Genomic DNA, 15,158 nt, shown 5'->3' on the forward strand with positions numbered 1-15,158 from the left:
ATCCTAATATCAGATTCCGGAACCGGTCCGGAACCGGCCCGCGAATTAACGAGTTGGTGACAATGCGAACGACCCGCGGTTCAAACGAACGAATCGAACGAATGAACCGCGAGTCAACGAGCTGTTCAACGGTTCAACGAGCCGAACGGTTCATAAATGAATTAGATTAATTTAGTTTTGTAATTTTAAAATTTGTCTAGTGTAGTTTTTTTTTATGTATCGATGTAGTTTGTTCCGTTTTTTTAGAGAGGAGTCTTCTCAAATTAATTGTAAAATATATTTTAATTAATTAAATTTATACGAGGTACCATCCTCTTTTATTTTATTTTATTTTATTTTAATTAAAAAATATAGTAATATAAGATAACTGAACACAAACTAATCCGAGAAAAGACACGAATCATTCGCGATTCGCGAATCGATTCGTGATTCGCGAATCAATTCTGATTCGCGAATTGCGAATGATTCGCAGTTTAAGGCGAGTTTAAGGCTGACGCTGAATTTTGTCCTGTCTCGATTTTTTTTTGACTTCTTTCATTTACAGAATAATGAATTTATTTTTAAAAAATAATTGATTAAATGAACTTAAATATAAAACAAAAAATTAAAAAATAAATAAAAATGAACTGTTTCAACTCGTGAACCCACGAATCGGTTCACAAGCTGATTCGGACGAATTCGGCCCGAAACCGGACCGGCCCGCCTAATCAAACGGGCCGGTTACGAATCATGTTTCTATAACCCGGCCCGATAAAAATTCGGCCCGGCCCGCCCCGGACCGCCGGTTTGGCCACCACTAGTCCACTACCACCAACGCTTCCATTTGCATAGAATTATGAATATTGCATGGGCAAGTGGTTGCTACGAGGCACGAGCCTCGAGGTATAAACATCCCCATTTTTGTGTAATTTTATCTTATTAATATTATAATTTAAATAGTTTTAGATCTGCGTTACAAATTAAAATTTTAGTCCATCTTAAGAGAAATTCTTTCCTAATATATTAATATATTATCACCGGAAAATTACTGAACGTAAATAATTATTTTCATATAAAGGAAGCTAAGTGTGTTAGAGAAAGGAACCAATTACTCTAAAACCTGAAGGTGTTAGAGAAAGGCCTTTTCCGAAGAGTGGATCTCGGGCGCTCATCTTTGAAGCATTAATTTGCCATTCGTGCCACTATAAATTGTTCTGATACCATGTCAAGGAACCAGTTACTCTAAAACCTCAAGGTGTTAGAGAAAGGCCCTTTCCAGGATCCTATATTCTAACAAAGTGTTCGTTTGGTTCACGAGTATCTGGATACAGATATGAGTTTTCATTCTAAACCATGTTTAATTGCAAAAATTAAACTTCAAAACCATACCTCAAACCTTCAAAATATGGTTTTTTGATACCGAGGGAGGAGGTGAGTATGATACGGAGGTGTGGAAATTAATTTTATTTTTGATTTTTTGTCTCTATTTCAGTAATTAAAAATTAATTTTTAATACAATAATAATCATTGATGCAAAAATATAATAATAATAACTTTTAAATTTTGAAATTTTAAATATAAATTAACAACTATTTTTCAAATTTAAATATATTGATTACAGCACTCAATTTGACATCAAATAGATATCTTAAACTCATAACATCTTAATCTTATCCGATACTTCAATCCAAATCTGATAGCACTTCGCGAACGAAACCACCCCAAATTCTTACTGGTCCAGGATCCGATAATGGCCAGATAGTGTTAGCTTCTTTCTAACGCCTATGTTTCGCCGTATCGTAACCAAGTTGATGTACTCCAGTACTCTGCTTGTTCCAACTTTCGAGTTATCGCAATTATGTACATGTGCTCATTTTGTATGCGTAAATAGTTTACAGTAGGAACCTATTCCGCTGATCTCTAGAAATGTTGTGTTCATACCTTATTTATGTTCTCTCCTCCCTTTCCCTCCCTCCCTCTTTAGTTATTCGATTTTAAATTTTAATATTTAAATTGATCAAAATTTTACAGATAATTATATATACTGAAAAATTGTAATAATTAATTGTTAGCTTACTTAATATTCATCACATCTCAAATTGAATGAGGTACTTGATTTTGAGTACACAATTTAAATTTTTGACCACTTATTTTCTTAACTTAATTTTTAATTATTTTGTTAATTAAAGTTTTATACTTACATATATCTTTTTAAAAAAATATTAATAAATTATACAACTATGTAATCAACGCACATGTAATATTGTGTCCAAAATTATGATAAGTTTCGAAGTGTATTTATATTCTTTTACTATATAATATATATCTAATAATAATAAAAATATTAATATCTAATAAAGATGATCGGGTGCCATTTCTAAAATCAACACTAAAATGGTACCGCAAATAATTTAGTAAATAGTTATGTTTTAGTTAACGTTTTATTAAAATTTCAATGACGAATGATAAATTTAAAGACAAACCGTCCATATAATGATATCATTTAAAATTAAAAATATGTAATAATATCATTATATAAGTTAATGATAGTTGGATAAAATTTATAGGAAAAAAGATAAATCTAAAAGTCACACGGTAGAACCTCAAATTCACAATATTTATAAATCTAATTAAAAATTCAACCGTACATCCTATATATCTAATAAGACTAAATACATATATACAAATTTTCAAATGATTTAATCTTTTGGATCATCATTTAAATCAAAAAGTAATAGATCAATCTCCACGATAAAAATTATATAAAAAAAAAAAGTATTTTCATGAAAAAATTAATACTCTACAATTTATTGTCCAAAGAAAATTTTAGTACAACATTCTGACATAATTCGTTGGATCGGACTATCTATCACATAATGATTATAGACCACTCTAATAAAAATATTATACTGATAAAATAGTTTTAGTTTTATACCGTGATTTTTAAAACTTCAAACCCTATTAATATATTTTCATTAATTTTTTATGTTTACTGTAATTGTCAACATCCAAATACTCAGAAATATTAAATGCTTATCTGCATTATAGTTCCTTCATATAATTTGTTTGGTTTCTTACATTTACTTTATTTATTTTGGAAGAATATGTACTTAATTTCCGTGTAAATCTTTTAAGAGGAAACAAACTAGCAGTGGAAACATAATACATTTTAATTTTATGTGTCTTTTGACTGAATGTACAAAATTTATATCCTCAATTTTTCTCTGATAATTATATTTATGATATATTTTTCTTAAAAGTTATTAAAAATTTAATTTTATTAATATAATGAAAACACTGAAATCTAAGGCTAAAAAATCAAACCTCCTGTAAAGTAAAATAAAATGAAGTACGTCGCAACTTAAGTCTAGTTCGGTTATTTCTGGTCTAGTTATTGTTTTCCAGCGGTATTAAAACTATATAGATCCAATACGTTTTTCTTTACTCTCTCTCCCAAAATATGTGTCACTTTGAATTTTTGCACTTAATTTGATGTGCAAATAAAACATATTTCTATACATTTTTTTTCAAACTTTTTTTTTGAATAAAAATATAACATCCATATTTTTATTCAGAAAAAAAAATTGAAAAATAATATATAAACATATAATTTATTTGCAACTCAAATTACGTAAAAAAATCAAAGTAACATATATTGTGGGACAAGAGTAATTAGCATTTTCCAAAGTCGATAATTTCCTGAAATTTGACACAAGACACTAGGGGTGATCACGGTCCGGTTTAAACCGCAAAATCCGCATAAACCAATCCGATGTTAATCCGATCCAAACCAAATGAGGTTTACGGTTTCGGTTCGACTAATTTAAAAAACTGTGGTTTGTGGGTTGGTTTCGGTTTTATATTAAACCAACCCGTTATAAAACCGAACCGCATATTTATATATATACAATATAAATATTTAATATTATATATATATATATAATATTAATTTTATATAAATATATTAATTTTTTAATTTATACTTGTTGGTTTGTTGTTTAGTTACTTATCTTGTCAATACCAACTACAACTCTACAAGTCATATCAATTCAGTGATCCACGACTTCGATTTCGATTCAAGCTTATGCATTTTATTAGACTAAAGTTTGTATTTTAATTTAACTATATAAAATTGTGCAAATGGAGAGAAAATGATACTTTATTTTCTAGTATTATTCATGAATCCTCATCTGATTATAAGTCTTAGTCATAAACCGATCAATCCGCTTAACCGAACCATCAAAAACCGCACCGCTTGGTCCGGGTTAATTGGTTTGCGGGTCACGGGTTGGTTTGAGATTTTAAAAAACCGCTAATGTACGGTTTGGTTCCGGTTCTACCTCCAATCCGAACCAAACCGAACCGTGATCACCCCTACAAGACACCTTGCCATCTAACACAGCCATCCTCCAGCAGCCAGCTAAGCTTTGGGGTCCTTTAATTAAAATGTCAACACTGCAGGCAAGAAAGTCAAAGCCTTTGGGCCTTTATAAGAGAAAGCTAACATCACAATTTCTGCAAGAGTGAAACAAACAAAGTGAGGCCACTTCTATATCTGAGTGTTTCTATTTCATTCTCTCTTCCCTCCCTCCCCTGTTTCCCCGTTTCTTAGTTCCCTTTCTGTAATTGTCTGTCTTTCATTGTTGAATATTTATGGGTTTATGTTCTTGATTTTTACCACAACACACACGCACTCTCTCTCTCTCTCTCCCCTCCCTCCCTCTCTACATCTCTCTCTCTCTCTCTCTCTCCCCCCCCTCTCTCTCTCTCTCTCTCTGTCTCTCTCCCTCTCCCTCCATCCCTCTCCCTTTCTCTCTCTGTAGAATCAAATACAACCCACAAAGAGTTACTTGAAAGCCAGGAGTTTCAGAAATATAAAAGATAATTTTCCTTTCTTCATGCATAATTGCATATTCGTAAAATCATTTCTTACTTTCATGATAGCAGCTAGGAGGGGTTATTTTTTGTATCCCTCAAGTTGGCTATAAATAGTTTTCTTCTGCACGAGGATAACAAAAAGGTTTTAATTTTACAACAAACCTCTTTGATCCTTCTTTATCTTTATGCAAAACCCGTTTCCTTAATTTTTACAAGAGAAACAGGTTCTTTATCTCCACTTTTTTCTTTTTCTAGGTTCTAAGGTTATAACATCTTTGTACACAATTTTATACTTGTTACCTCTGACATTTTTCTTTTCAGTTGTGTTTTTACCTTTGCATATTATATAGGTTTATTATTTAGAAGTACTGATGGCAGCAGCTATGAATTTTTACAATAGCAGCCCAGACTTATCTAGTGAAGATCAGCTTATGAAAGCACTTGAACCTTTTATGAAGAGTGCTCCTTTACCATCACCACCTCCTACTAATACTACTGCACCTTCTACCTCAAATTCTTTTTCTCCTTTCTCTTCACAGCCCTGTAATTTAGACCCTTCTTTAAGCCCAGCCCAAATCTTTTCTCAAGATTTTTCAACTTCCACCCAAATGAACTTTGATCAAACTGGTTCACTAGGACTAAACCAACTCACTCCATCTCAGATCCTCCAAATCCAATCTCAACTCCACCTCCAGCAACACCAAAACTACTGGGCTTCAAATTCTTCATCAGCCCAAAAGCCCCTAAATTTTCTTGGGCTCAAGCCTGTGGCAATGAAACAAGGTCAGACTCCAGCAAAGCCCAAAAAGCTTTACAGGGGAGTTAGGCAAAGACACTGGGGTAAATGGGTTGCTGAAATTCGTTTACCAAGAAACAGAACCAGGCTTTGGCTTGGCACCTATGACACGGCTGAAGAAGCCGCTTTAGCTTATGATAGAGCTGCTTATAAGCTGAGGGGTGACTTTGCTAGACTAAATTTTCCCACTCTAAAGTTGGACCCACATTACAAATCACTCCATTCTTGTATTGATGCTAAGCTTGAGGCCATTTGTAAAAATTTAACCGATGTACCTCAGGACAAGAAATCAAAAACGCCCCTTAAAGCTGCTGTGGATTCAGTCCCAGCTGAAGCTGACATTCCTAAGGTAGATGATACAAGCAATCAAAATTTAATATTTTCAGGTCAAGATTTGTCAGGTGGGTCATCCCCGGAATCCGAATTGACATACTTGGATTTCGCTGAGCCAAGATTTGATGAGTTGGAGAATTTTAAGTCACAGGAGATTCCATCCATGGAAATTGATTGGGAAGCTCTGTATTCTTTATTGTAGTAAAATATGTTTTTAATTTTTCTCTGCATAGTTTAGTGGCCTCTGCAATGGAATTTTTGTCATTCCCAGAGGTCTAGTATTAAGTTTTTTTTGTTTTTGTTTTCTTGAATCATTAAAAAGTTAAATTCTTACATAAAGTAACCATCCAATAGTCCTGATGCATAACTGGGATAGCAAAATCATATAAAATGCAATAAATCTATTAGGCAACTCCATTACAGCATAATGGCATGCAAATAGAATGATCTCCGCTAGCATGTATATTACTGGACCTCCGTACTGCAATCTTGATAAATAATTCGCGTATCTTTGGCCAAGGTATTTACCTTGAAAGTACATGGGACTGTGATTTCCCTGTGACTTGTTTTGGCCCAGCTCGAAATCGTTGCAGTGACAAACATTTTAAACCCTAAAGACTCCGCCTTCTTCGTTTTGTTGCTATTCATGCTACTTTCCATCTCACTTGGCAGTTGCCCTTGTGCACGTTCTTTAAGGTTTATGGTTAGGTTGCTAGATTTTTCGGCTTCCTGAGAAAATGGCTCGAATTTTCCATCTGCAACTTTCTTCTGATCGAATGAGAGTAATCCATATCGATCTCCTCCGTAGGAAACCTCCATCCTGGCATTTGGGTTCTTGACATTCAATGTGATTTCATACTCTTGCTTGGGGTGCTTCTGAGTAACCTTGAAATCAGTGATTTCGAATTCTGGGATTTCAGGCTTGTAAAGTGCAGCAACGACCCCGAAGAACAGACCCAAGGAAACACCTAATATGACAAGGCCAAGTAAAATCCAAATGCAGTTACCAGGGCCCTTTTTCTCCTGATTTTTCTTTATATAGCTTTCGACAATCTTGGAATTCTCTGGTGGGGGCACGCGATAAACTTGGTCTCTTGGGGTTCGAATCACAAATGTTTTCAATCCAGGAGGAATGGGTAATGGTTGTATAATGCTGTTATGATGAGAAGGTGGTGATGAGGGTGGAGAGTGTGGTGGAGAATGAGGCGGAGGAGCAAAATATTCCGTGCTGCATTCTGCAGACGGGACTCGCTCCTCCATGGAAGATTAGGAGCGGTGCAGATAATGAAGAAAGTTAGCGAATAAGAACATAAAATTTGGTAGATGGAGGTGGTGGTTCAGGTTGCATGCAGGAGAATAGGAGATCTGGCTCCCAGGTTGGTTTGGAAATTACATTCTTCCATGTAATTGTCCGTTTCCCAACAATGAAGCAAATCCCATTTCCTTTCCCTTCATGTTATATATATCCTCCCCTTCTGTAAACTTTGGTCGTTTAACCATAATATATATCAAAAAAAGTGTCAAAATTTATTTAAAATTGTCGAGAGGCTTCAAATCTATCTATAATATAAACAGGTACATGTAGCAAATTGTAGTGAAAATTAATCAGCTTTCGAATATAATTTCTAAACAAATTTATCCAAGTTTAAGTCATGAGTCATTTATAAAGTATATTTTACTCTTTTTTTAGATTTGGTCGACACCATGTACTCAGATTTAGCATAATATTTAAATTTATTAATTACATACATAAATACCCTCTTGTTTATATCCTTTTCAATGTTTATTTTCCTTTTTTTTTATGATCAAACAGTTATTTCAATTAAATCTACTTGTCAATTGTTAAATGAGTAAAATGCATAATGTGTACCTGCACTTTAAGCAAGACGCCACTTGCAATACTGCACTTTAAAACCACCACATGCAATATCACAGTTCATAACCCGATACAGTTTATGCAATCTCGTCTATAATTATAACAGACAAAGGGGTATTTGTGTAATTTCAGCTCTATAACGGCTCTTTTATGCTTCTTTTCGCTATTTAACGAAGTTGCAACCCCCCTCCCCAAAAAAAAAAAAATCATTCTACAACCTAACGTAATCCTAATTTTCCAGGTAGCATATGAGAGAACTATTGGAAAATTAAGGTTGCGTGAGGCTGTAAAATGATTTTTTTTGTGTGTGGGGGGGGGGGGGGAGTGTTGTTTGCAGCTTCGTTAAATAGGCAAAAGAAGCATAAAAGAATCGTTATGGAGGTGAAATTACACAAATACCCTTTCGTCTGTTAACGGCGTTAAGAATTATAAACGGGACTGCATAAACTATATCGGGTTGTGAGCTGTGACATTGCATGTAATGATTTTAGAAGTATAGTATTGTAAATGGTGTATCGTTTAAAGTGCAAGTACACAAAATGCACTTTACTCTTGTTAAATCAAAAGTCAAGCGTGTGTTTTAGAGGAAATTTTTTGACTTACACTGCTTTATCAGACTATATATGTCCTTGCAAGTTGCCTATATATTTCAAATTATTTTTGAGAACCAAATCAAAACATAGATATTGGTTGCAGATTTATGAAGTACTAGCCTTTAACCCGTGCGAAGCACGGACGAGTATATAATTCATAATTTATTGTTTATAATTTAAATTTTAAAATTATCTTAGTATTAATGAATTGATCAAATATCTATTTATAAGTGTTTTTTGTATTAATATATGTTATTAATAGTAGTTTCAACTAATTATAAATTATATTTAAGAGGATAATAATAAAGTTTTTGTCTTGTAATACATGATGAGTGTTTTTAGTAATTGAAATTGTTTAATAAAAAAAGAGTAATAGACCTCCATATCCATATGACTTCTAGTTGTATAAAAAGATTGCTAAACCAAAAAGAACATGACCAAACCAAAAATTTGTACGACTACAAATTATACCCATGTTGGCTTATTATAGTATAGTATAGATTTATAGAATGTGCGAAAGTTATAGACACTACAATAAAAACGGACATTTTCGACGGTCAAAACCAACCGATCACTATGGTCGGGAAAAAAACAGTCATTTCCGACCGACTTACCGATCAAACGAGGTCAGTCAGAAAAGAGTAGGTCAATTACGACCCCCGTAACTGACTGGCCTATATCGGTCGATCGGTTATAAGTGGGTGTGGGTCCCGTTTACTAACGTTTTTCAGGTGACATGGACCCCGCGTCACTAATCCGCCAAACATATTTCCGACCGCCTTTGGTCATTTCTGACCGTATCGGCTGCGTTTATAACAATTGGCCAGATTTTAGCCTGTTGTCGACTGGTGATTGACTGAGTGGGATGAGGTGGAGCCGTATCTTCATTTCCGACCGACGTCTGTTGGAAATGACTATGTTACTTTTTAAATTGTTATAGTCTCTCACCAAGTCTTATATAACATAATTATGTATATATTTGGTCTTTCACCAACATTTGTGGAAGAGAAAATATTTTTAAGCTAAGGTATAGACTAACTACTCCTTTTTTAATATATTTTCTAATTTTTAAGGTATAAAATGTGTAATTTTGAAATTAAAGGTGCAGTTGAAATTGAAGTGGAGGGCGAACTTGGATGTATAAAATGTTTATGTGTGTATATATGTGTGTATATTGTTTTAAGTTGCTTGTGCATACTTATATATAGATGTCGACCAATGCTCGTAGTTAGCAGGGCGGATGCACACTAGCTTGAGTGGATAGACAGGACCCTACCCAGCTTGGACTTGAACCCCTGAAAGAAAATTAAAAGTTCACAATTCATTGCATTTTTAAGCCCAAACTCAAAACTAATTGTTAACATAGAAATAATTAAACAAACAAATGATGTTTTCCCCTAAATTGGAAAAAAACTGACTGTGACTAAAGCTTCAATGGCAATGTTCTATTCCTGCTTGGTGACTCACAGTCACATATTTTGTTAAGTATTAATACATATACATACATATAATTTATATATATATATATATATATATATATATATATATATATATATATATATATGCAATTGCTCAAATAGAAACAACTAAAATAAAAACCAAAATGGAAACCAAGTAAACTATACCTAAATGACCTCACCCACCCCCTATATGTCATCACCCACCTAGGGCCCATCCTCACCCCCACTCAATCCACCCGGGCCCGCTAGGGCCTCGCCAAGGCTCCCCACAGGTCCTGGACAGGCTCCAAACAGTCTTGAAGAGCCAAACCTTGGCCCCACCATGGTCCCACTAGGCCCCGACCCGGCCCTACTAGGCCTCACTTAGACCCCGTCTAGGCCCATCTCGGGGTCCATCCCCGGTCTCAAAACCCGCATCATTCTACTTAATCGCATTGGTTTCTATTTAGTTTCTATTCTCGTAGTTTCTATTGGAGTATGACTCACTAGTACAAAAATGATATATACATTATATCAGAAACCCACTGAAATATATTCTTGGATCCGCCACTAGTAGTTGGGTGCATCATCAATTAGAAAGTAACCGAATAAACTTACTCCCGAATATAAATTGGGTGTTGAGCAATTTATAAAATTTGCTATTGGGAATAAAGGTGTAGTTGAGGTTTGATGAAGTGTCCATTTGTTAATTGTAAAAATGGAATATGGGAGACTATTGAAAATGTTAGATATCATTTGATAGCTAATGAAATTTGTGTGGGTTATAAAATTTGGACACCTCATGGAGAATCATTACGAAAAAAAAAAATGGTGTTCAAGTAGAAGTTGAAAAACCGGTAGATGCTAAGAGATGTTGGATCCCAACCTTTTAGTACTAGTTACACCCATACTTGTACTAATAGAGTAGAAGAACCACCTAATGCGAATGCTTTCGAATTTTACAAAGAAATTAGTGATGTGGAACACCAATATATCCGGAAAGCACCAACAACAAAAAACTATCTTTCACCACAAAGTTGTTGCGCTTTAAAAATGAATCCCATTATAGTGAGAAATCTTTTAATTTGTTACTTGAGATTATAGGCGATGTTCTTCCACCAAAGCACACATTACTATCTACTTATTATAGGGAGAAGAAAATAGTAAAAGAATTGAAGGTATCATACAACAAAGTCTATCTTTATATAACATAAGGTGGAATCTATGTGGCTTATAGCATAAAATTAAATATTGTTTAACTCCAAATGTTAGAGATTTTTTAATCAAGTTTGCTCATATATTATCTATTCAGAAGTTTGAGTTGTTTATTATCATTTCATGATAGATTTGGAATGTCAGAATTAGATGAATTCATTGCAACGTACTGCCTATGGGATCTTCATTGCTTGAATGGTGTTGTTCATTAGTTAAGGACTTCAAAGAAACTTGTCATTCGAGTAACTAAAACTGAAGATCGGTGTTCTCCTCCAAATAGTGATAGCATTATGTTGAATGCTGATGTCAGCTTTTTAATTTGTAATAATACACGAGGGGTTGGCGTGGTGGCTCGTGATCATGATGGTAAACTTATCGATGCATCCACTAAGTTTATGTCATTTGCACCTAATATGTTATTGGATGAGCTAAATGCAATCAACTAAGGGGTCATCTTGGCTACCAGTAAAGGCTGAATTTTTTTTAAGAGTGTCTAATATTTATAAATGGATTTGTTTTTTGAAATAAAATTATAAATGATTAGAAGCAACTTAAAAATCAAAAATTTAAATTTTAACCTCTATAAACTAATTTTTCTTGTACTTTATTTAAATTTAGTAGAATATATAATTCAACTTTTATAATAATTCTTATAAATGATATTTGTGATTATCATATTGACTAAATTTAATCAAACGTAATGAATCATTTTATATATATATACTAGTATTATCAGTCATAATAATTGGGATCATTAACATGTATTGCACTATATATTTTTAATAAGTATATTAATCATGGAAATTTTATATTTTGGAAAAGAAGTCAACAAACGGATTGAATCTGAATATGCGGTTTTATAAAAAATAATGATCCTGACCCAGATCCGAATCCGGATTTTAAAAAAAATCCGGATCGAATATTTACTCCGGGTTTTTGGATACAATATTCGGATTTTCAGATTTTTTTAATTGAAATATCGAATAATCGAATTTTCGGATTTTAATGCGCTCTCCGCAAGCCGTTAGAGATCTTTGTAGTTCGAACCAACCGTATACTTTATGAATTGTGCTGATGTTTACAGAATCTATAAATTTTATTCATTTTTGTTTTCTCGATATAATTTAAGAAATGGTACAATTATCACTAGTCACTACCTAACAACTTTTGATAAATGGCATTAGGGGTGAACATAAACCCGTTCAACCCGCTAACCCAACCCAAACCAACCCTTTTTTAGGCCGATTAACCCGACCCGTTCAAAACCGAAAAATAAATGGGTTAATTTTTAAAAAACCCGATAAAGTTGGGTTGGGTCAGAGTTTTACAGATTTTAACCCTAACTAACCCAACCCAACCCGATTATATATATACGTGTGTATAATATTTACATATCTATCTTACATTCTTAAGTTTATCCCGATCAATCTATAACCTAAATTTGATTTATCTAGGGTGTGTCTATACATTTACAATAATAATATGAATAATTTTAAATATCTCGATAACTATAAAATGTAAATGATGACTTTTGGAATTTGAACATGGTTAATGATCTGTTAATGAACTGATGTACAACTTATAAATAAGAGTCCGTAACTGAGGGTGTATACAACAATTTCTTATTATTTCACTATTGTTCAAATATTTCACTAATGTAATAGGCTTCTCTCTTCAATTAAAAACTTACGCATCGACTAATATTAGTGAATGATTCATAGAAACTGAGTAACTATAAATATATGTATGCCGACTGTTACTAACTATCGACGTGCGAGTGAGTATATTTTTTTTTCCTATCCCGATGAATGACTAAATTTTTATTAATTATTATTTTCGCAAGTTTAACCCAAACCAATCCGACCCAAACCGAATTAATTGGGTTGGGTAAGGTTGGGTTATATAAATTTTTTCCGGTTAATGGGTTAAATTTTTATTAACCCGCACTAATTGGGTTGGGTCATTTTTTTTTAAAAACCCGCCCAACCCAACCCATTTTCACCCCTAAATGGCATATTCCCAAACTTCATCCTATTTCACAACATATGTTACAAATCAGACAGCAAGATAGACCACACTACAACATAAAGAGAGAAACAGAAATACAGAAAAAATCATGGAACAAACTATACATCTCTGCACCTATCTCTTCATCTTCTTGGCCATGGCTTCCGTCGTTCGATCCGTAAGTTAAATTATCTTCGGAAATCGGTAGTATTGATATCTGTGTTTATATGTCTTACCATGTTTAAGAATTTATCTTGCTTCCATAATTAAGCTGGCTGCGAATGAACTGAAATTAATTTAAAAAATATGCATGACAGGACGACGAATGCGTGTACACTGTGTATATCCGTACAGGCTCAACGATCAAAGGCGGCACCGATTCAAAAATGACGCTGACCCTCTACGCAGCAGACGGGTACGGAGTCCGTATCAACAATCTGGAGACATGGGGAGGCTTGATGGGTCCGGACCACGATTACTTCGAGCGAGGCAACCTGGACATTTTCAGCGGCAAAGGTCCGTGTCTTTCGGGACCAGCTTGTTTGATGAACATAACTTCAGATGGAAGTGGATCAGGTCACGGTTGGTACTGTAACTATGTTGAGGTGACCAATGGCGGAGCCAGAAATTATACTTTACCTGGGCTACTTTCTGAAGGTTTTTTTTTTTACTTGTTTTTTAGGCTAGCAACATTATCATAGTAATAAAAACTTATCTCACAACATAATTATAAAATTTAAACACGATCAAACAAAAACAAATTTAAAATAAGACCCAGTTTATAATATATACAAGATAGTGTTCTCTCAAAAACTAACTACCAAATTTGAGTAATTCTTAGTTATTATTTAAGTTAAAACCTTCAATTTTTAATAGAATAATATTCATCTTTTACCATAAACTGTCTTCATCTCTTTTTTTCTAAACTTGTCATTACATATATCCGGTAAAGGATAGAGGAAAAAGTTCAAATATATTTTAACTATAAAACCTAAATGGCAAGAATATAAATTTTAAATAAAAAAAATATGAATTGATCTTCTTGTTGATTCTTTTCTCCTCCTTGAAACCTAGTTTTCCGTCCTAACTGAAAGTTTTGCAAGAAAGATTAAATGGGTTCGGACAAAATGTAGTGGGCTGGCCTTAAAATATTTGGGCTGAGTAATATTAAAATTTGGGGGGAAAAAATTTTGCCCTGGGCTGGAGCCCACCCCAGCCTTGGCTGTGGCTCCGCCCCTGGAGGTGACTACTACTGGTGCACATATTCCTTGTGCTCAACAATTGTTCACCGTGGAGCAGTGGATTGCTCTTGATAGATCACCCTATCAACTTACGGCGATTCGAGATTTATGCGATGTTGGTCGTGAAATGTTGAAGGGTTTGGGGACTTATGTTGGTGAGACTGCAGATGTATGAGTGTGGTTGGACTTTTCTTGGTTTGAAGGGTAGATACGTGAGTGTGTGGTTCTTAGGATTTCACTGGAAAGTTGTTTTTGTGTCGTATCATTGTATTTTATCCTTCTATGTGCATCATTAGTCAATTTTTACATTATAGATAAAAGTTTGAGTAATGAGAATAATGGGGTTTTGGACAAGGACCCTTGGGATTAGTTGAATAAAATGATTGTATAAGTTGTGTAAATGTCTGTTTTCTGTTGGTTGATTATAATATTAATACTCTGTTTTCTACTGGTTGATTGTAATATGGAATAGTCTGTAATACAGGGGGAACAAGTTTCCTCAAATTTCTTGCCAAGTAATTAAGAAGAAACACAACGTAATTAATAGAAACACAACATAACAGAAACAAAGCTTTTTTTTTTTTCTTATTCCGATTCAACGAGTTGTGTATTTTGAGTAAATATATCCTCGCTTCTCCTATGTAGAAAGGAGAAAATGTTACGAATATGAAGTTGGGTATAAAAACGAATATAAAAGGTTAATATCATATTTTTAAAGGTAAAATAAGGGGTGAGCATTCGGTTTGGTTAACCGAAAATCGAATCAAGCAAGTTAAATTAGGTTTTCGGTAATAACCGAAA

At 33.8% G+C, this 15,158-nt stretch overlaps 3 protein-coding genes across 3 annotated transcripts; 2 read left to right on the forward strand and 1 right to left on the reverse strand.

The window, feature by feature from the left end:
* Nucleotides 1–4,503: 4,503 nt before the first annotated feature.
* Nucleotides 4,504–6,329, forward strand: LOC108210944 (ethylene-responsive transcription factor ERF057). Its single transcript, XM_017382408.2, has one exon. The coding sequence runs from the start codon at nt 5,229–5,231 to the stop codon at nt 6,186–6,188; it is 960 nt and encodes a 319-aa protein (XP_017237897.1). The 5' UTR covers nt 4,504–5,228; the 3' UTR covers nt 6,189–6,329.
* A 122-nt stretch (nt 6,330–6,451) lies between these two features.
* LOC108210945 (NDR1/HIN1-like protein 13) lies at nt 6,452–7,246 on the reverse strand. Its single transcript, XM_017382409.2, has one exon. It carries the CDS (start codon nt 7,244–7,246, stop codon nt 6,452–6,454), a length of 795 nt encoding a protein of 264 aa, XP_017237898.1.
* Nucleotides 7,247–13,502: 6,256 nt separating this feature from the next.
* Nucleotides 13,503–14,532, forward strand: LOC108210946 (PLAT domain-containing protein 3). The gene is made up of 2 exons (XM_064090112.1): nt 13,503–13,773; nt 14,333–14,532. Exons 1-2 carry the CDS (start codon nt 13,503–13,505, stop codon nt 14,530–14,532), a joined length of 471 nt encoding a protein of 156 aa, XP_063946182.1.
* The last annotated feature ends 626 nt before the right edge of the window (nt 14,533–15,158 follow it).

The sequence above is a fragment of the Daucus carota genome, chromosome 3 (assembly GCF_001625215.2).
Source record: "Daucus carota subsp. sativus chromosome 3, DH1 v3.0, whole genome shotgun sequence".
Taxonomy (NCBI): Eukaryota; Viridiplantae; Streptophyta; class Magnoliopsida; order Apiales; family Apiaceae; genus Daucus; species Daucus carota.